This window comes from Juglans regia, chromosome 1 (assembly GCF_001411555.2).
Source record: "Juglans regia cultivar Chandler chromosome 1, Walnut 2.0, whole genome shotgun sequence".
NCBI classification, from domain to species: Eukaryota; Viridiplantae; Streptophyta; class Magnoliopsida; order Fagales; family Juglandaceae; genus Juglans; species Juglans regia.
In genome coordinates, this window is record NC_049901.1 from 37,200,594 (window position 1) to 37,224,016 (window position 23,423).

At 32.4% G+C, this 23,423-nt stretch overlaps 2 protein-coding genes across 2 annotated transcripts in view; both read right to left on the reverse strand.

Annotated features, from left to right (window-relative positions):
- LOC109009972 (deoxyhypusine synthase) overlaps positions 1-23,423 on the reverse strand; it is an 871,604-nt gene that overhangs the window by 71,986 nt on the left and 776,195 nt on the right. The window lies entirely within an intron of this gene.
- LOC109010069 (asparagine--tRNA ligase, cytoplasmic 1) lies at positions 9,945-13,545 on the reverse strand. Its single transcript, XM_018990783.2, has 6 exons — positions 12,970-13,545; positions 11,409-11,999; positions 10,830-11,086; positions 10,625-10,754; positions 10,428-10,486; positions 9,945-10,360 (listed from the first exon to the last, which is right to left on the reverse strand). Exons 1-6 carry the CDS (start codon positions 13,465-13,467, stop codon positions 10,177-10,179), a joined length of 1,719 nt encoding a protein of 572 aa, XP_018846328.1. The 5' UTR covers positions 13,468-13,545; the 3' UTR covers positions 9,945-10,176.

The window sequence follows — 23,423 nt, forward strand, 5'->3', positions numbered from 1 at the left end:
ATGTTTTAACACCCGACTTGTACGTAGTAAAACTCTATTCAAAAACACCATTTAACCTTTAAATTTGTTCTAATTAACTCTACCAAATAGAAGCACGCAGCAAAGTCGTGCAATCTAAAGATTAATAAACCAAAAAATCTAAAAGTAGTAGCCAAACTAGTCGGTACAAGGTAGGGATGCCGACTTTCCTATAGATTTAAAGGATACTCTTACTTAGTCCCATGATTTTATTCTCTCAAAATTATCACTATAATTATAATTTTTCTTCTTTTTCTTTTAAACATATTTCAACATTTAAAAAAAATACACAATTTTATTAATAATCATTTTCTTAATCATTAAATAAAAAAATAAAAATAAAAATACACAAACGGTAAGTTTGAGGGGGACAAAATGATAGGACCAAGTACCATTTTCCTAAATTTAAATAATCATTGAGCTTATCAATAAATTCCAAGAATGGAGGGACATGCTCAAGAAAATTAAATTAGTTCTCGAAGAAGTAGCAAATAAAAATATAAGAAATGATATTTGCAGTCGTAAGTGTGTAAGTGTCATGCAATTATTTTAAAAAAAGTGAATAAATACGGAATCCACATGAAAAGAAATTAATTTTTTAATAGTGGACCTCACTCTTTTTCAAAACTACTGAACGGCGCTTGCACACTCCACGACTGTACGTAGCATTACTTCATATATAATTTATATATATATATATATAATTTCTTTTTAGAAGAAGCGTTTTAACAATGATCTATGTTTAGCATTGAGAAGCAAGGCATGATCACTTTGTTTCATTATAATGGCAGACACGGACATGAGATGCTTTGCATCTCATTTTTCACTTGTCATTCTGGCACACTTCAGAATTCTCCCGCTACAAATTGGAAGGAATCATCTTTTGTGGGTTGCTGGTAGCTTTAAGCTTATCGAAAGGGAAAAAATCGAAATTAAATTAAGAATTTAAGAAAATCGAATCACTAGGAATTAATCTATTGGGGATCTAGGAATTTTATTTTTGAAGGGGGATAAAGTACTATAATAAATAATTATATTTTTATATATATTTTCTTAGTATTTGTGTGTGTGTGTATATATATATATATTTTGTATGATACAAAAGATGTTATAGAAACAACTCAAAACATAAAGACTATTATCAATATATCAATTTAGAGGTTCTAGCTGCTATTGTAGTAGAGGCAAACAGGTTGTTTGTAGTGTCAAGTAAGAGAGTTAATTGACAAAAGCTTTGTAATTGAGACTTACTTGTACTTGATTTTCAAATAACAAAATTAATTTTTCTAGGTTTGGATGTTTTTAAGGATTTTACATTTAAAAATTTGTTTAAAGGATTTTCTTTCGTTACTAATTTTAGTGTTATGCAATTTATTTATTTTATATTAATGTTTTCTTATCGTATAATTGCATGATTGGAGATTAACTAATTTGTTAAGTGAATTGATAAAACATTGTATTATGATACATGGACATTTGGGTAATCTCAATTGGCATCGGAGTGTGGTTCACTCATTCAAGTGTGATCTGTGTCCTTGTAGATAATGTCGCCATCATTATCAGCCCCGCCACACTTTGATGAGAATAATATGCTTATTGGAAAGTTCGTATAAGGGCTTTCCTCAATTCTTTTAACGAAAGTGTGTGGTATGCAGTTGAACGAAGATGAACTAAGCCCAAGACAACTCTTGATGCTTGAACTAAAGATGAGATCAGCAACTACAACTGGAATAGCAAATGACTTAACGCTATTTTTATGGCTGTATCTCTCGATGAATTTAAAAGAATCTCGAAGTGTGAGATTGTGAAAGAAGCGTGAGATATTTTGGAGGTTACACATGAAGGTACAAGAATTGTAAAAAAATCAAAATTGCATATGCTAATCTCAAAATTTGAAGAGATAAATATGCTCGAAAATGAGAGTTTGAATGATTTTTATGCTAAATTAATGAAATTGGGAATTCCAAATTTAATCTCGACAAGAATGTGGAAGATTCAAGAGTCATGAGAAAGGTTTTAAGGTCCTTGCTTGAAAGATTTTGCCCAAAAGTTACAGTCATTGAGGAAAGCAAGGATTTGGACTTTATTAAGGTTGAAGAACTAGTCGGCTCCTTGCAAACATACGAGTCCTCACTTCCTCAAACAATAAAAGGTAAATCTATTGTTTTAAAAGTTGTTAAAGAAGATCAAGATAATTTTTCTGATGAAGAAAATTTTAACGATGAGGATATAGATCTCATTGCAAGAAAATTCAGGAAATTCTTTAACAAGAAAGCTAGTGGAAAAAAAAAATGAGGTAAAAAGTTTCTTGCAAAGAAAAAGTGAATTTGATAATAATGACTCAGATATAGCTCTTGTTGATACTGATCATGAGCTAAGCATACAAGATGCTTATAATGATCTATGTGAAGAAGTGGTCAAGTTGAAAAAGGTTAACTAGAAACTGCATAACAAACTCACAACAGTGGAGAATGAAAATAATAATCTTTTGGAGACACTGAGAATTTATGAAGTTGAGATCTCGAGATTGAAGGCTCAAATGAATGCATTAGACAAAGAATTGAAGAGTTCTCAATAGTGTCAACAAAAATCAGCAACTCAGAAATTGGACGAGATTTTAAGTAGTCAAAAGTCCATCTGTGATCGTCCTGGTTTGGGATATACAACTTTCCTAGACAAAGATACTCAGGTTTCATCATCTGCTGGCACTACCTCTAAGACTATTGTCTTTGTCAAATGAAGTCAAGAGTTGGATGCTCCAAAAGAAGTCACTTCAAAGTCAAATCATTTTGAAAAGCTACATGAAATATAAACCTCAAAGAAGTTGAATTCAGGTAAGTTTGGAGGTAAGTTTGTGCCTATTTGTCATTATTGTGGTATTTCTGATCATATAAGGCTATATTGCTTTAATTTGAGTACAGTGCAGAAAAATAGAGGTGAAAGAAAATCAAAGAAAAATGTAAAGACACTTGGAAACCAAGTCCTAGAGTTAAACCAACAAATAAACACCATAAGTACCAAGGTATGTGAGTTGTTTGAATTTTGTCCTGGCAACAAGGATAAGACCACAAAAAGTTGTTATGATGTAAAGCTCACCACAAAACTTAAAGCAAAGTGGGTGGTCATTGAAGATGCCGTGTGACATTAATTGATAGGATCACTTCCATGTTCTTGCATTCTTTGCATATCATTAGTTTATGACATGCACTTCACATTCTTTTATTTGTTTGCGTCTATTTTTGTTTGGTTTGGTTGAGTTGTCCTTTATTTTTCTGGGTTGTTTTGTAAAATAAAAAAGCAAAAAGGAAGGGATTATTTTTGCCTTGCCAAGTCAAGAGTATTCAGACCGTCACACTTCCCATACTTGGAGTTGGAACATCTCTCTATTTTTTTTATATAGTCTACAATGTGAGTGTAGACCTTGTGGTTCATATTTGCCTAAAGTCACATTCTACTACACTTTGAGAAACTTATTTATAATATTTTATTCACTATGTATGTTCCATAAAGTCTCATAGATGCTATCCAAATGGGGAGTCTATACATTAAATTGACTAATACTAGTTGAACCTAGTACTAAAAGTCAATAGGTCTCTTCTTTCCAAACATAGAGGTTTGATCTATATAGAAAAAGTCGATATTTCTTCATTGCGGAAAAAGACAAACACCTTATACGGATCTTGTTCCTTAAGTCCTTATAGAAAAAATCATTGTTCTATTCATTATGGAAAAAGATGGATAATAAAATGGACATACAAAGGGTTGAGCAACCTTCAACCTTATATTCGAAAGAGATACTTTTTACAAATATTTAAGTCCTAGTATAAAGTTTGATTTTTGAGGTCAAAAAAGATAACTCATTTGGAAGTATCTATGTGAAGGAAATATATAAAAAAATGGAAGGCAAAAAAAAAAAAAAAAAAAAATAAATAAATATTTAAATATATGATGATGGTAGTAAGTTGCCTCACTCACACACTCGCATAGACTTTGGTCATGATGAATTTGTGGTATGTCCACACATATTGTTTGGCTCTTTATTTCAAATAAGAGAGTACGAATTTCTTTTAAAGTTGGTTGTGTGATTGGTACATTGTACTTGGACACTTAGTACATTTAGGGAAGAGATTTGGCTTCAAAAGAATTAAGTTGCTTAAAAAAAATAAAAAATTTACTGCTCATTGCAAAATAGTGTTGGATCAGATTTTTTGGCATACGAGCATTAATTTTGAACCATTTATTTTGTTTTCGAGTCCTGATAAGTTGTGTGTTGGGATGCAGCCAAACAGAGGCTGATCTTAAGGGTACGTTTGGATAATGAGAAGTGTTGAAAATATTTGTGAATAGTTTTGAGTAGAGATTTGAGTGAGTTTGTAGGTCCCATTGAGAGTATTTTGAGTTGTTTGGATGTGTGAACTATGTTGAGTTGTTGACTTTTGAGTAGGTAGTTGAAAAATGTGTGGGTCCCATAAATATTATAGTGATTTTATTTTTAGTAATAAATATAATAATGATTTTATTATAGTGATTTTTTAATATTAATAAATATTGTAGTGATTTTATTTTACTTTATATATAATAATGATAAATATTATAATGATTTTATTTTTAATTTATATATAATAGTGATAAATATTATAATGATTTTATTTATATATATATAATAGTGATAAATATTATAGTAATGTTATTTTTTATTTATATATTATAGTGATTTTATTTTTAATTTATATATAATAGTGATAAATATTATAGTATTTTATTTTTTATTTATATATAATAGTGATTTTATTTTTTATTTATATATTATAGTGATTTTATTTTTTATTTATATATTATAATAATTTTATTTTTTATTTAAATTTAATAGTGATAAATATTATAGTGATTTTATTTTTTATTTATATATTATAGTGATTTTATTGTTAATTTATATATCATAGTGATTTTATTTTTTATTTATATATTATAGGGATTTTATTTTTAATTTATATATTATAGCGATTTTATTTTTTATTTATATATTATAATGATTTTATTTTTTATTTATATATTATAGTAATTTTATTTTTTATTTATATATTATAATGATATTATTTTTTTAAATATAATATAGTGATTTTATTTTTTATTTATATATTATAGTGTTAAATATTTTTTATTTATATATTAAAGTGATTTTATTTTTTATTTATATATTATAGTAATTTTATTTTTTATTTATATATTATAATGATTTTATTTTTTATTTATATATTATAGCGATTTTATTTTTTATTTATATATAATAATGATAAATATTTTTTATTTATATATTATAGTGATTTATTTTTTTTTATATATTATAGTGATTTATTTTTTATTTATATATTATAATGATTTTATTTTTTATTTATATATTATAGTGATTTTATTTTTTATTTATATATTATAGCGATTTTATTTTTTATTTATATATTATAGCGATTTTATTTTTTATTTATATATTATAGTGATTTTATTTTTTATTTATATATTATAGTGATAAATATTTTTTATTTATATATTATAGTAATTTTATTTTTTATTTATATATTATAATGATTTTATTTTTTATTTATATATTATAGTGATTTTATTTTTTATTTATGTATTATAGTGATAAATATTTTTTATTTATATATTATAGTGATTTTATTTTTTATTTATATATAATCATGATAAATATTTTTTATTTATATATTATAGTGATTTTATTTTTTATTTATATATTATAGTAATTTTATTTTTTGTTTATATATTATAGCGATTTTATTTTTTATTTATATATTATAGTGATTTTATTTTTTATTTATATATTATAATGATTTTATTTTTTATTTATTTATTATAGTGATTTTATTTTTTATTTATATATTATAGTGATAAATATTTTTTATTTATATATTATAATGATTTTATTTTTTATTTATATATTATAGTGATAAATATTTTTTATTTATATATTATGGTGATTTTATTTTTTTTTATATATTATAGTAATTTTATTTTTTATTTATATGTTATAATGATTTTATTTTTTATTTATATATTATAGCGATTTTATTTTTTATTTATATATAATAGTGATAAATATTTTTTATTTATATATTATAATGATTTTATTTATATATTTAATAGTGAGAAATATTATAGTGATTTTATTTTTTATTTATATATAATAGTGATAAGTATTATAGAATGTTTGTGAATAGTTATGAATAGAGATTGAAGTGAGTTTGTGGGTCCCATTGAGAGTATTTTAAGTTGTTTGGTATGTGAAGTATTTTAAAAAATACGAGAATACTTAAAAAGTGTTGAGGATACTTGTTTATCCAAACACAACCTAAGACTTTTTCTTTTTTGGTTGGCATTTTCTGCATTTTTGTTCACATGGGTCTGGGAGTGGTGTTTCAGAAGGTCTGTTTTTTAATTATCTGAAAAATTAAGTCCAGTAGAACTCTGAGCCGGCATCTGAAAGTTTAGTGGGACTCTGAGCCTTGGGCTCAGGTCCGTGGCACGTTAGTGTTTTTGATAGAAACTCAACCCCCCGCCGATATTCCTTCTTACACTCACTCACGACATTACACATCACGTCTCTCTCAGTCTCTTCATGCCCTAGCCGAACTCAAGGTCTCATTTTTCTAAGTCATTGAGATAACCTCATTGATTACAAATTGCGCAGACCTCATCCTCTACGCAAGTATCAGTCACGGTAAGTGCTCGATCCATTTGTCTCCTCCTCCTCTATTTGTTCTCGGGCTCGGCCTCGTCTTCCAAAATGCTTGCATATCTCTTGGCCTTAATAAATCCATTTGCACCATTTTTTAAAACTAGATTCTAAGTTACAGGTAATGAGTTATGCTTTTATTATTGGATGTTTTTTCTTTATAAGTATGGATGCTTTTGTTATTGGATGCTATGTTTCGTTGCTCATTACTGTATTTTATATTTCGTGTATATATATATGCTCTTTTTTTGGCACATATTCTATATTTTGTTTAGACTATAGTTGAATTACATTCTTCTTCAATCTCATGTATAAGAGAATACATGCATTCTTATCATGTATTCTTTATTCTCAAATGCATTTTATTTTTGTTTTTGGCTCTTAATTTGTTGGATTCGCTAGATCTTATCTTTGTCCCGGTTTGAATTTATTAGGTACCCATTATAGCACAAAGCATTTGCTGAATTTCATTTTTTTCTTATGTGTTGTTGATAAGGCAGTTCTGGAGACTGTAGCCGCTTAAAGGCCGAACTTTAAAAGATACAAGTAGAAATGGATATCAAAACAACATGACATTGACTAGAAATAGAGGCGCAAGAGAAAATTAGAGTCTCATTTTATGTATAGTGATTTCAATATCGTGGATACTTTGTTTGAGAATTTATTTTGGAAAATTATGATAAAACAATCTGTGGAAGATGTAAAAGAAGACTTATATAATATATATATATATATATATACATATGTATGTGTCTCAGGCAGATGCATTTTACATTCTACATGCAATGATGTTGTGGCATTGTCTGATTTGGTATATCTGATCATGTACGTTCCTGTAAATAGCGAGGAAGTGGAGTAATGAAAAGTGGTTAAATTATTAGTCAAAACTTGAATACTACTTGCATTCTAAACCATACGTACAAAGAGTATTTGATGTTCGACAGATTTAGTACAAAGATTATATTTGGAGGACAAGGGCCCAGGCAACTTGATTATTTGATGTTCGTGGAAATAAGCAATTTGAGACAATTTGAACAGCTTCTTGGTTGGAAATAACATCCCATATCTGAGAAGAGATGAAAAAATATCACATACAATTTGAAGTAACTCGAACAGAGAGCATGCAGTGTATTTTTTTGCACAATACTACACCAAAAAATGATCATCTTCAATTAAAGTTATATTCATCTCCTCCAACAATGAAAATCCCAAATAATAGTCATTACAAATAGTACTTTTTAATATCCATAAAAAAACATCCAGCTCCACAAAACTGCATCATCTATAATAGAACGTGTACATCATCGTCTTGATCTACTAGATGCAATCAAGAAGGCTGCACGAAAGAGTTGAGACATTTGTTATGTTAGTGTCAACCATTTAGAGAAAAGCACATGTGCACATGGCCGCACATGTGGAAAGACTCGAGTACTGGACTGTTTTTTGTGAAATAGGAACTTACCCTTCTGTTACAATTTTTTCTGTTACAACTTAAGTTATATAAATAGAGGTCTTTAATTGTACTTGAGGGATGATTGATACAGAGAGAAAAAGAGAGAACATTTGCAGTAAGGCTCCAAGAAAGTGTGAGGTGTGCATGAGAGATTCATGTTCTTGTAATCTCAAGTTTGTATTTGATAATCAATAAAGGAAAGTCTCTTGATTGTTGCTGCCGTGGATGTAAATCACTAGGATCGAACCACGTAAATTCTTTTGTGTTCTTTACATTTCTTTTACGTGTCGTTTCAAGTTCTTTATAACTTCTTTTACAAATCTTGGCATCTGAGTTGAAGGCATTAACCACACTAAGAAATTCAGAGTTTCAACAAGACAGTAGTAATTAGAATAAACGCAAAATTAAAAGCATTGTGAACTTGCAATTAGAATAAAGTTTAGAATTAAGTAGTTAAGCCCACCTGCAATGTTCTTCTAGAAAGAGAACCATGTAATCAATTCACAACATTAACCTAACAAGAAGTGTGAACTTGCAATTAGAATAAGTTTAGAATTAAGCAACAGTGCTTTTTATTCCCATTGTTTTGGAATTATTCTTTATACAATTATGAAAAAAAAGGTACTTTCAAAGATGCTAATAGCTGGAGGAGGTATCCAAAAGTGCACAAGCTTCCATTTCCAATTGTCCAGCGGTTTAAAATCCACAAACATATAAATCAGGCGCAAATATTGAGTAATATATAGTAGTACTCGGCCTTAGTTAACGATTCTCAAGTACTGCAACTTGAACCCCTGATGCTTGCTTTTATAACCATGCACTACTACAACATCAGCAGGAGATGATGATGGATGTTTCACAAATTAAGATTAATATTTGATGACTATTGCTTTAAAATTTTCTCACATAATATATAATTAGCCATACATGGGCGGAAAATATTATACCAAGTCTGTTTCCACGCGTACATCAAAGCCTGTTTCGTGTAGAGTTTTAGTGATTAAATTATTCAAGTTTCGTGTAAAACAAACTTGTTTCTTGGCCCACCAGTGTCCGAAAAGGGGCACTCTTTAATACAATTGAGCACTGATTATCACTCTCCACTCTTCACCGTCCACTCCCTTCAGCCATTTTGTACTCTCTCTCTCTCTCTCTCTGTGTATAAAAGCAAAAATCCAGAACATAGGGAAACTATTCCTCCCCTACAGCCTTTTTCACCATGGCTAATCCCTACTCAAATTTCTTCACAGGTCTACACAAATTCAACCCTCTCCACCATTACCATCATATAAACTACATTAATTATAGATTGAAAATTTAAAAAAAATCCCACATTTTATAGATAAAAAACCAGAAAGGATGAAATAAACTGAAAATACCCATGTAAATAATAACTGGAGAGCCTCGGATTCGTGGTAGCTGCATGCCAAAAGACGCCAGCGCTTGGAGGCTAGTGTTGGACTGGAGAGCCGTGCTGAAAATGGGTCTGACGATAAAATCTACGGAGAGAAAATATCGTGCAGGTTAAGCGGGAGCAGCCATCGGGAGGACTACGCGGTGGCTGTAGAAGCACCCTTTATATTATATTATGGCAGAGCATTGGTTTTGGACTTTTGAAGGCCAATTATATATGTATATGGCCAAATGATTTCATCACGTTATACCTTTGAATCCATATATATTACCTTTAAAAAAGGAACAATTGAAACATCGGCAATACATCCATCTCCGGAAAATAAGGCATAAAATAAACACACCAGAAACACTACAAATAAAGTTTACGCTTATACAAGTAACAAGGTAGACAAAAATTTCAATCCTATAGTTTTCCAGATTCACTTTTACTCTCAATCAAGCAGGTACAATTATAGTAACTTCAGAATTAGGAAATACGGAATGACTCCATTGGAAATCTAGAAATCAAGTATTTAAAGTTCAATATGCAAATGAATAAGGATCAAAGATCTGCTCTCCCAGGATATCTGGGGAAAGGAATAACGTCTCTGATATTCTCAATGCCAGTGGCGAAGAGAAGCATTCGTTCAAATCCGAGACCAAAACCACAATGTTTTACTGTTCCATAGCGCCGCAGGTCAAGGTACCATTCATATGGCTCAATAGGCAGCCCCATGTCTTTTATTCTACAATAAAAGAACAAATTGTGTGAGAAAAAATAAAACTGATAATAAAGCACAGAAAGCCTCCTACCTTTGCTGAATGACATCATAACGCTCCTCCCTTTGGCTTCCCCCAATTAACTCTCCCACCTGAAATATAAGATATCCATTTGTTCACATGCAAAGAAGATGCTAAAATTAAATCAACAATAAACATGTAGACATTTATGTATAAACATTTATGTTGACAGAGAGCAAACAATAAACATGTATAGTAAGACACCACACCTTTGGTACAAGGACATCCATAGCAGCCACTGTCTTCGAGTCATCATTCAACCTCATGTAGAATGCTTTGATATCTTTTGGATAATTATAGACAATAACAGGCTTCTGAAATTTCACCTCTGTCAAGTATCTGCAAAATTAGCAAACCTGGGACATAAGTAATTGCAATACATGCAGAAGAAACACATAAGAGACGGTTGCATACCTTTCATGTTCGGATGCTAAGTCAATTCCCCATTCCACTTTATTCTCAAACTTCCTGCCCCCTTTCACAGCCTCTTCCAGAAGTTCCACAGCTTCTGTATATGAAATCCGCTCAAAAGGTGTGGAAGCAACCATCCTTAGACGCTCAATGCAAGTTTTATCAAACTTATCAGCCATAAATTCCATATCATCAAGGCAATTATCAAGTAACCACTGACACAGAAATCTCACATATGCCTCTGCACAGTTCATATCATCCTACAAAAATTGGCATTTTGATCATCACATATATGCATGTGCACAACAAAAAGATAAAATGAAAACGGATATTAAATAAATGCATTGGAAGAAATCCCATAATCATGGAGTTTCATAGCTCAGAAAAAGCTATGGCCGTGGTTGTTGTACTTGCAACAATATTAAATCATTAAATGCAACTGGCCACACCAGGATTTTCCAGACATAAGAACACCTATGCACATATTCATTTATGGGATACAATGAAATTTCAAAAGCTTTTGATAAGCCTTCTCAAACACCAGATAAACCAATGTGCGTACTCGATACATGTTTCACATACCTTGAGTTCTGCAAATGCAATTTCAGGCTCCACCATCCAAAACTCAGCCAGATGCCTTGAGGTGTGAGAATTTTCTGCTCTAAAAGTTGGACCAAAAGTATAGACACTACTAAGACAACATGCATATGATTCAACTTGCAATTGGCCAGAAACGGTCAAAAATGCTTGACGTCCAAAGAAATCTAGTCCATAGTCAATCTTCCCATCCTTTTGGGGGATACCAGGTTTAAGCTTTGATCTCTCCTCCAGCTTTGACAGATTCTCTTTTTCCTTCTTTAGTTCGGCCACAGACACATTGATATCCTCCTTTTTCGCTTTGGCAGATTTCAGCTGGGCAACAACCTCTCCTTTCTCCTTGACAAGAAGCTGAGCGGCTTCGATATCGGCTGCTGATGGAGGAGGATTCTTGATCAAATCCTTCTCCAGCTTATCAGCTTCACTAATCAAAGTTGTAACTTGAAACATTTCACCAGCACCCTCACAATCACTAGTGGTTATAATCGGAGTGTGAACATAAAGGAATCCGTGCTTTTGGAAGAACGTATGTGTAGCATATGCAAGTGCATTTCGGATTCGAGCAACTGCAGATATCTATAAACACAATATACCATGTTTAGATAACCAAAAGATGATGAAAAAAAAATACAGCAGAAATCTATTTGATAGAGTTTTCAACACATCAAAATGCAATCAAGGAAATAAAACGACAAAGCAAAATGCCCATATTGTATTCTTATGTCATTTAGCAGGTAAGGAGTGGATTTGGAGAGACTGACAGGTACCCAAGCATTTTGGAATACCTAAGATGTTTCAAACTACAACTTCCTTACATATCAAATCCTTCATTCCTGTATCAAGTTTTTTCTCTGAGTAAATACTTGTATTAACTATTAAGTGGGGAAAAAAAGGATTAAGAAATATGCGGAGTTGGAGAACACCCTGCGATTAGATGGCCTTGAATCAGTCTTATATTTAGCTTAAAGATCATATCCAGAAAAAACAGACTTCTCTTCTCTACATAACGAAGATGAAAATCTCAAATTCCAGCCAACATTAACACCGGGTAGGCCAAGTTTGTAAGGATAAATTAGGCAGATATCAGGTTTAACATGCGACATTCAGAATCGAACCCGATTATCAGAATAACTGAAAAAATATACGTTTCCTGAATTTTAAGCCACAGAAGTGAAGAATGTGGACCGTTCTCGTTGCAAATACTGGGGCAATTATCAAGTAGCCGAGTCTCTTGAGTTTTCTTACCTAACATTTATATGCGAATAAACCAAAACTAATCACAAACAGAATGCAAGAAGGAAAAAAAAGAGAATGCAAATCTAATCTTTTATTTAAAACCCTATTCCAGAAATTCTCCAAATTCAACACCTATTGAGGGCAACACTTCTATACCAAAACCCAATAACCTCAACTACCAACGACCAAACACAAGTTCATATATTTGGGAAGAAGAGCAAGAGATTTTGTGCGAATTCTACAAAAGACAAGCAAGTCATGCGGAAACAGACATTAGCAACAAGGAATAAACAGAGACGGAGGCATTCACCGTGTTGGTTCTAGGACGAAGGTGCACAAAATCCCTGAGAAACTCAAGCGTCAGCCTGGTCTTCGGCAATGGGTACTTGGCTGGGTCAACAGGGCCAACATGGACCACCTTCTCGACCCTAAGTTCCACCTTCTGCTTGGTCCCGGAGGGCGGAAGCTTCAGAACGCCGTCGACGGAGATGCACGTGCCGGTCGGCACGAGCGGGCTTAGATCCGAAACGGACGCATCAACGATTACCTGCAGGTTCGCCGGGCACGACCCGTCATTGAGCTCCAGGAACGCAAACGCGTCCTTGTCAGCTTTCCGTCCCGTCTTGACCCATCCGCCGATCCGAACCCGGTGGCCGGCGAGCCCCGCCCCGCCGTCGGGCCTGGAAACGATCGATCGTATCGGGACACGGTCAGAAAATTCGGCCTTTGCGACTTCAGAGGAAGAAACGGCGTCGTGTAGGGTTGTGGCTGCGAGCTGGCCCGATAGTGAAGCTGAGTCGTCAGCCATTCTCTGAGAGTCTGAGGCCTTTACTGAGAGGGTGTTTTAGCCGATAAACCCTAATCTCGTATCCTTATACGCGAAAGAGAAATGATCAACTGCAACAAGATCTATTGTATTTGATGACCACAGTAAGGCACTAGTACGAATAAGACACGTGTCTCTAGACTCATACGAGATTCCTTCTCCCAAAGCTAGATTCCGGGTGTTAGTTTTATGCCCGAATCAGATTAGTCGGAAGGAACGACGCTAGCGTGGCCATTACGTCCTCCAACTTGAAATTATGTTCGCACTTTGTTCGGGCAATAAAGGTCGAAAATAATCCTAGAATTTTGTTAACCCTTTTTAATCAACACTAACATATGTCTACTATATATATAAGTGCAAATTTCGGAGGAATAATATTTTCGTCTAACACTTATTTTCTCATTTTACCCCTAATTCTATTTTCAAATTTTTGTTTTGCCCCTAGTCTTCTTCCCATTTTTTCCCTGCTTTTATTTACAAATTTCTGTTTTACCCTTGGTCTCCTCCCCTATCCTCTGTCCATTTCTTTGTCTCTTGTAGTGTGCCACCGTACACCGGCGTGGCCAATACCACCCCACCCATTCTCTTCCCCTTCGGCCGGCGTCCCTCCCCTTCCAATCTCAACCATTCTGTGCCGCTATTAACCACCACGAGGGAATCCAAATTGCTGCCAGTTCGTTTCTTCGTCCCCTCCAGTGCGCCATTGCACGCCGGCGTGGCCAACACCACCCCGCTCATTCTCTTCTCCTTCGGCCGGCGTCCCTCCCCTTCCAATCTCAACCCCTCTCGTGTCACCGTTAACTGCCACGAGGGAATCCAGCCGTGGCCCTTTTTCGTTCTAGCACCGCCATTGGCCACCATCTCTTCACCACACCACCATCGGTCCTCTAGCCACCTAAACCACCCAACCTCAGCTCTGATCCGCCACCGTTGAAGCCCCTCTAGCTCATTTTTCAATTTAGATATTTTGATCTCCAACCGCCACCATCCGCGGTCAATCACCATCACCATTTGCTTCACCAACACCTCTAATCTAAGCCTTTCTCTAGCCATACCAAGTTTTAGTTTGTTCCTATTCAAAATTTGGCCCTTTGAGACCTACGACCATAGTCCAAAATATATTGTTATGCTGTTGTGCCACCACTTCTTGCACCTTCTTATTTTTTGAAAATTATATTTCATCACTATAAGTAATTTTTCAAAGAACTTTGTGACATTTGAATATATTTCTGCTCTAACAAACTTTCTGCAGTCTAGTTAGTTGTGCCGGACTTTGAGTCCGAAAAGTATGGGGGTTGGTTAGATGTGAGAATGTGTTGTTTATTTAATTGAATTATGCTTGCATGCATTTATGATGTGTTTGGCATCGTGACATTTGTTGCATCATTTCATGCATGCTCATGTGTCGTGAATGAAAATTGAGTTTTCATGTGAGAGATGTTTGGATATGTTTGAAAGAATGGATTAAAAGGAATAAGAAAAAAGAAAAAGAACTGTAGGGATGGTGGTAAGCAAAGACGGTGGTAGAGTCCTACCTGTGATTCTCATCTATGGTGCACGCGATAGGGATGATGGTAAGTAGGGATGGTGGCAAGTCCCGCCTGTGATTCTCGCCTACAGTGTTAGTGATAGGAATGGTGGTAAGCAGAGATGGTGGTAATCTTGCCTACGATTTCTACCTATAGTGTTTGATAAATGAATATGTTTGGCCATTTTTTAGAAAAATGGCGGTTTATGGTTTAATGGATGTGAGCACCATTTTCTGGAAAAATGATCGATTTATGCTTAGGCCGTTTTCTGGGAAAATGAAGAATGGTATTTAATGGTATGTTTTGGGTCAAATAAATTAATGAATATTAAATAATATTCTTAAAATAATAAAATCATTTAAATAAATTAATAAAGTTATATTATTTTCGGAACTCCAAAATATTAAAAGCTTTACTTGAAAATTAGTCTTTGTTCAATAACACTACAAATATCTCATTTAAAATGATTTTGGTAAAAATATTTAGAAGATTTTAGAATACTTGACTCAATTTAAAAATCATCGGCTAGATTTAAAATAAAGATATTATATTTAAAATTATTTTTTTAAAAGAAATTTTATTCATCATCTCCACACCATACACCAATATGTGATTTCTTTTCTTTTTTTCTTGATGTGTAAACACACATATTTAAACATCAATATATATGTGTTTAAATTGAATGGTAAAAATGAGAAATTACATGTTATTGTATTATAGGAGATGATGAGCTGAATTCTTTTTCTATAATTTATTATTTCTACTTTTAAAAGTAATTTCTTTGTTTAGAAAATAAAAAATTATGTAAAATTAAACTGGACACATGTGCAAGGCACGTTGTCCTTTCCTAGTGTGTGTGTATATATATACACACATGTTTTTACTTGTTACCTCTAATATATATATATATATATATATATATATATATATATATGTAGCATTAATGCAATCAATTTATATAATTAGGACTCGTTTAGATTCAGAGAGTATTTAATCTTATTTCATCATTATAATTTTTCTAAATTTTCATACAAAAGATAATAAACAATTCAACTTTTTCAATCTCAATTCAATTTTTTCAAATTTCAAAACAATAATAATATTAAAAAATAATATTCTAATAATATTTTATTCAATTTTCAAATTTCATTTAAAACCATCTTATCTCATCTTACTATCCAAACCAACCCTTAAGATTCTTAGGCCTCGTTTGGTTATGCAGTTCAGATGAAATGAGATGAGATGTTTTGTTGAATGTTAAATAAAATATTGCTATAATATAATTTTTATTTTAGAATTTGAAAAAGTTGAATTGTTTATTATAGTTTGTATGAGAGTTTGAAAAAATTATAATGATTATATGAGATGAGATAGTTTGGCCTTGTGTAACCAAATCAACTCTAATTTTCGAAAAAAAAAAAAAACCTCAAAGCACGGAGCATATAGTGTTTTGATCTAAGTAAGATCTACATTTACATCGTTCTTTTGTTCCTCCTTGCTCTCTCTTTTGAGCAATTAGTTTTATACCAATTAATAATATGAGTAATGCTTCATTCAGTCATAGAATGTGTAAGTTTCATGCAGTCGTTTTGAAAAAAGTAGAGTTCACTATTAAAAAATTAAATTTCTTTTTATGTGGATCCCATATTTATTTACTTTTTTCAAAGTTATTGCGTACGCTTGTACACTCACGACTGTAATTATCATTTCTCTAATAATATTAATGGAGGAATACACGAGTAAAAGGTGGATCGACTCAACAAATATCTCATTATAGCTAGTATTAAAAAAAAAAAAAAAAGGAAACAAACTCTATATATGACCAACGAACTGTTTATAAGCTAAGATTTTGAAAGGTTTATAATTTTATTTGACTTTTATGTAGATCCAAATCCAAATTTTAATATGATCCACGTAAGATCATCATTTGAGTTTTAAAGACCCAAACCCAAATCCTCCTTATCAAATTCAAACATCCAAATGCATCATAATAGAAATATAAATCCGTTGTTATAGGTTGGGCGCAATTAATTACGCCTATCTATCTGTTATTTTAGGATAGATCGAGCTTTAACCACATTGATATTTCAGTCAATGTTATTTATAACCTTATTATTGCTATTAACCCCATCTAGCTAGTAGTGCTAGCCACCAAGTACGTATTAGGGTTGAAGGTCCGGATCCGGGAAGATGCAGATCTAGATCCGACTTTTTAAAAGTGGGCGGATATCAGCCCGGAAAAACAGGATTGAAACCCAGGCGGATATCTGGATTTGAACTTGGATATACGGTTCCAAGCCAGATATCTGGATTTCTTTTTGGTTTTTTTTTTTTTTAAAATATGTTTTTACCACTTTTAGAATGCTTTTCTTTTGATAAAAAATTTTTTTTTAACACTTTTTAAAATGCTTTTTCATCCAAATTTGGACCCGATATCCGGATTTAATACTATGTTTACATAATTATGTTTTTCACACTTTTAAAAAGCTTTTTTAAAAAAAAAAAACAAAAAAAAATTACTTTTTAACACTTTTTAAAAGGCTTTTTTATAGGCTTTTATGTTTATTATTTTTTATAGGCATTTTTTTTACATAATGAATATTTTTAGGCATTTTTTTAAACTTTTTTTTTTTTTTTATTGCCTATTCAATTTTTTATAAAATAAAATAAATAATAATAGACATCAACATACACAATACATTACATACTTTATATTGTTGTTTACAAGGAACAAATAGTAAACAATTTAAAAGCAGCAGCAAAGAACTATGGAAGAACATTTGAAGTCGAGCCCCTATCCTCTTCAATCTTCATTGCGAGCTGTGGGAAACAAAGAACTGGAAATCAGTAAAAAAATCATATCCCAACTGATATGCATATATATTAGAGAAAAAAGGAGATAATGAGAAAGCATAATAAGCACAATGGCAGGCCATGGAAGATGCATAACACAATGTTTCTCTTCATCTTTCACACCCCACCATTGTCTTCTCCAAAGCTCATCTAGAGAAATAGAAAGAGAAATAATGGTGTGAAGAAATGTAGTTCATAGTTTGAGTAATGTGGACAGTTTTCTCATGAACTTCACACAAAATAATCATCTCAACAGGTCATGAAGTTCACTTCTTGAGAAAAGACAGATACCTAAATGAGACTAGAGATCAAGTGAGGCCTATTAAACTGGAGTATGCGTTGGGGTTTTTGATCACATTTCTCCAGACCCAGATCCAAACCAAAAAGGGAAAAACGTTTAATGAATATAGTCCCAACAGATCCAAAAAAACAAATGGAAAAAATACCACAGACAGATCCAAACCAAAAGATTATCGAGAAATAGAAAGGACAAAATAAACAACCAAGAACAGATTCAAGTCATTCACTGTTGGCTATCTGAACGAGTCCGATATGCAAGAGATCTACGAGAACTTCAAAACTAAGCCATAAACATTTCGCACAAACCAAATCTATACTATGAAATTTAAAAAACCCCATAAAACATTCAAATCTAGAATGAAAACCAAGATTCACAAACCAAATGGTTATGGACTCAAACAAAAATGAAAACCCAGATCTAATGTGATACCCCATATAATATGGATAAGTATAGGTGGTGTATGAGATTACACATTGCTTGGGAATGAGAAATTCTTACTCTTTATAAGGTTCCAATGGGGCTCCAATTGTATCATTGACTAGTCCTTTTAGAGTATAGGCCATGTTGTTTAGGCATTCTATTGGGGCGTTACAAATGGTATCAGAGATTATCCCAACCAGAAATGTGGGACTTGAGCCGTGCCACCTACAATGGACAGGCCCGACGAGGATGTCGGGAATTTAAGGGGGGTAGATTGTGATACCCCATATAATATGGATAAGTATAGGTGGTGTATGAGATCTCATATTGCTTGGGAATGAGAAATTCTTGCTCATTATAAGGTTCTAATGGGGTTCCAATTGTATCATTGACTAGTCCTTTTGAAGTATAGGCCATGTGGTTTGGGCATTCTATTGGGGCATTACATCTAATCTATCCATATATACATTTAAAAAGCGATAGATGCTCACATGGATATGGACTCAAACAAAAACGTAAACTCATATCTAATTTATCCATATCTACATCTAAAAAGCGAGAGATGCTCACATGAATATGAACTCAAACAAAAATGTAAACCCAGATATGGGAGAAGCTACATTGTGAGAGAGTGAGTAACCGAATTTGAAACCCATTTGTCCCATGTTTCCTAGTCACTGGCGGCGATAGATTTCATTTAGGGATGCTAGGGTATTGGGGGGGAGAGAGAGAGAGAGAGAGAGAGAGAGAGAGAGAGAGAGAGAGCATCGATCTCATAAAATTTTGTTGGGTAAATTAATTTCTTAGCCCGTATTGGGATTAAGCAGAGGGAAAAGCATCCAGTTACGGATATCCGGTTTAAAAACCGGATCGGTAACTGGATCCTAGCGGGTATAAGAATTTTCTACCTACCCGGATTGACCCAGTTTTTCAAGTTTTGGACGGGACAGAAAAAAAATCGGGCCCGATTCTACACTCCTAGTACATATGTAGTAATCTTGGGTCGAGAGTCTTTATATTAACAATAAGAGACCACTCACAAATTGTTTAAGAGCGGTGCTACTCTGCGGTTCAAAGTAGCCTATGCAACTTACCGCTAGGTCAAAATCATCATTTTATTCTTTTAAAATTTTTTTATTCATATTTTTTTATCATTTCAAAACATTTGTAAAAAATATAAAAAAAAATCAACACACTAATAGTCAATTTCTTAATTATTAAGTAAAAAAAAAATTAAAAAAAATTAAAATACATGAAGTGTCAAAATAAAGAGGCAAATTGAGTGAACAAAGTAGATTATTTATTCATTACATGATTAAAGTTATCATCACGAGAGCTTATCCCTATCGACAGATCACTAGGTTTGGTTTGTTTTCCCACGAGGTACCAGCTTGTGGTCAACAATGCATGTAATGCTGGTCCTTAAGGAAGTGCATCTTTGTTGACCTTAAAGTAGGGTAAATGTTTCCATTGTCCTTGAATCTCAATATTCTTCATCCCAATGTAGAAGAAGTATCCTGGAATCACTTCTGTATAAAATGAGAAGTCTTTTGTACCCATCAGTGGTTGCATTTCAAATACGTTCTGGGTACCTAACATGTTCTTTGCAACTTTATAAAAATACCCGTGCAGATATTTGTCATTTGAAGTCACTGGGCAAAAGCCAAAGGGCTTCCCATTTATATTGAAATTGATAGTTGCATTGCACCTTTATACGATGGCTTGCTTTCTGATAACCTGTGATCACTTGCATTTATAAGTTTATTTAACTTTTAATATTGATGAAAACAAATAGTCATGTACATAAGACATATACAATAAAGATGCTAGCCAATTTTTTTTTAAAAAGAGCATAAGGTCACATGTCCAATAGTGACTCTCTCCCATGTTTATTAAACCCTCATTTTTGGCGGATGAATACCGTAGTAACAAAAAATAAGGCCCAAGGAGAAACCCAAGGAAGCCGCAGCCAAAAAAACTTTTCTATGACAAATCTATGGAGCACGAATGAAAATAAAACCATAGAAAAAAAGATAAAGATGCTAGCCATGATTCACAACCAATACATGATGATGAAGAAGCATTTGATATAGAAGTTGTGATATATGTACACTATTATTATAACAAGAACAATGTTTGTGTACACGTGTGTGAGAGATCATGAGAGAGAGAGAGAGAGAGAGAGAGGTAAGAGGAAAAAAAGGAATATTACGTAATTTTATGTAGATGTAAAAGTTTGGCTAGAACTAGGTGACTAAGTTAAAAAGTTTGGATAGGATTAGGTGACTAAAATGATAGAGTTTATTCTATCATTAAATTTATAATTCTGGATGAATGTAAATTATTTATTGACTTTATCTATAAAAATATTAAGTTTATCTATGAGGTATTAGAAGTTGTTTAGATAAGTCATAAGTGTGAAAATCAAGTCCCAAGGAATTTACACTTATTTAGAACAGAAGTTAAACTGAAATCAGTTACTGTAGTGAATAGTTATCGCGAAGTGTCAGCATTCCGTCAGGAGACATCTTCATGACAGACTTGCTCCATCAGCAGAGTCCTACTGAAACTAAAACTGCTGTTAGATTTTTTATTTAAGGGATTCTACTGGTTATGATTTGTAGAGATTCAGATCTAGATATTTTCTAGAGTACTTTTCAGTGCATATTTTGGTAAGAAAACTTCTTAGAGAATTTTCATATTGTTTCGCTCAAAGAGTGTGATCGTGCTCCATGTTGGAGAATTGATTGGATGAGTTTCAACCACTGGAGTTCCAGGAAAAAAATCAATGTTTGAAGATTATCAGAGGTTTTGGCTACTACTGCGGTAGAAGACAAATTGGTCATTTGTCTGGTCAAGTAAGAGTGTCATTGAAAAATATTTTGTAATTGAGTTTTACTTGTAATTGATTTTCAAATAATAAAATTGATTTTTCTGGGTTTGGTTATCCCGTAGGGTTTTACCTTTAAAGAGGTTTTTAAAGGGTTTCCTTTCTATACCATTATTAGTGTTATAGAATTTATTTACTTATATGTTATTGCTTAATTATTAAATAATTGTATGATTAAAAACTAACTAATTTGTTGAGTGAATTAGTAGATATTTTCATTGCATTACAATACATGGGCATTTGAGTAATTTCAATTGGCATCAGAGCGTGGTTCACTCAGTCGAGTGTGATCCGTTACCCTGTTGACCATGTCGTTATATGTCCAGCCACATTTTGATGGGAAAAACTATGTTTATTGGAAAGTTCGTATGATGGATTTCCTCAAATCTTTGGATGAATGTGTGTGGTATGCAGTTGAGCAATGATGAACTAAACTCAAGACAACTATTGATGCTTGGACAAGAGATGAGATCACCAACTCTAATTGAAATAACAAGGGACTTAGTGCTATCTTTATGGTTGTATCTCCCAATGAATTTAAAAGAATCTCAATGTGTGAGATTGTTAAAGAAGTATGAGATATCTTGGAGGTTACACATGAGGGGACAAAGATTGAAAAAATTCAAAATTACAGTTGCTAACCTCAAAATTTGAAGAGATTAAGATGCTGAAAGGTGAAAGTTTTAATGATTTCTATACTAAACTTAATGATGTTGTGAATTTGAGGTTTTATCTCGGCGAGAAAGTAGAGGATTCAAGGGTCGTGAGAAAGATTTTAAGGTCATTGCCTGAAAGATTTCACCCAATAGTTACAGCCATTGAAGAAAGCAAGGATTTGAATACTATTAAGGTTGAGAACTAGTCGGCTCCTTAAAAACATATGAGTAATCTCTTCCTCAAACAAGAAAATGTAAGTCTATTACTTTAAAAAACTATGGAAGAAGATCGAGATTATTTTTCTGATAAAGAAAATATGAACGATGAGGATATAGATCTCATTGCAAGGAAATTCAAAAAATTCTTGTCTAATAACAAGAGAACAAATGGAAAGTAAAAGAGAGGTAATAAATTTCTTGCTAGAAAGAGTGTTTCTGAAAAATGAAACAAAGATAAATCTGAGGAAAAAGATAAAATGAAGTGCTATGAATGCTCAGGTTATGGTCACATAAGAATTGAATATCCAAACCTTAAGAAAAACAAAGGAAAATCACTGAATGCACACTTAGTGACAGTTGAGAATCTGAAACATCAAGTTCATCATCTAATGATGAAAATTCTTTCGTGGCTTTTTCTACTATTGTTAATGATTTTTCTGAGATTTTTTTTTTTGAAATTGTGCTAACAAAATCTAAAAGTGAGTATGATGACAGTGACTCGGATGTTGCTCTTGTTGATGTTGACCATTAGTTGAGTATACATGAAACTTATAATGATTTATGTGAAGAAGTGGTCAAGCTAAAAAAACTGAACAAGAAGTTGTACAACAAACTCACAGTAGTGGAGAAAGAAAAGAACAATCTTTCCGAGACACTGAAAATTTCTGAAGTTGAAATATTAAGATTGAATGCTCAAAAGGATGCACTAGACAAAGAATTGAAGAGTTCTCAAGGAAGTCAAGATGAGAAAATTTCTAAGAAAATCGTGTTTAAAACTCATGTTCCAAGATCCTCACATGATAGACCAATGACTAAGAAGCACAACCAAGGTAAGTTTATTCCTACTTGTCATTTTTGTGGTATTCTTGGCCATATAAGCCCTCATTGCATTAACTCGAGAAAAGTATAGGAAAAAAAAAATATACAATGAAGGAAAAGAATTTAGAAAATAAGGTTGAAGAGTTGAGTCATGAAATAACTTCCATGAACCTTAAACTTGGTGAACTAGCAGAATTTTGTTTTCTCAACAAAGGAAAAAGTGTGCAAAGTGATATGAATTAGTCAAAATT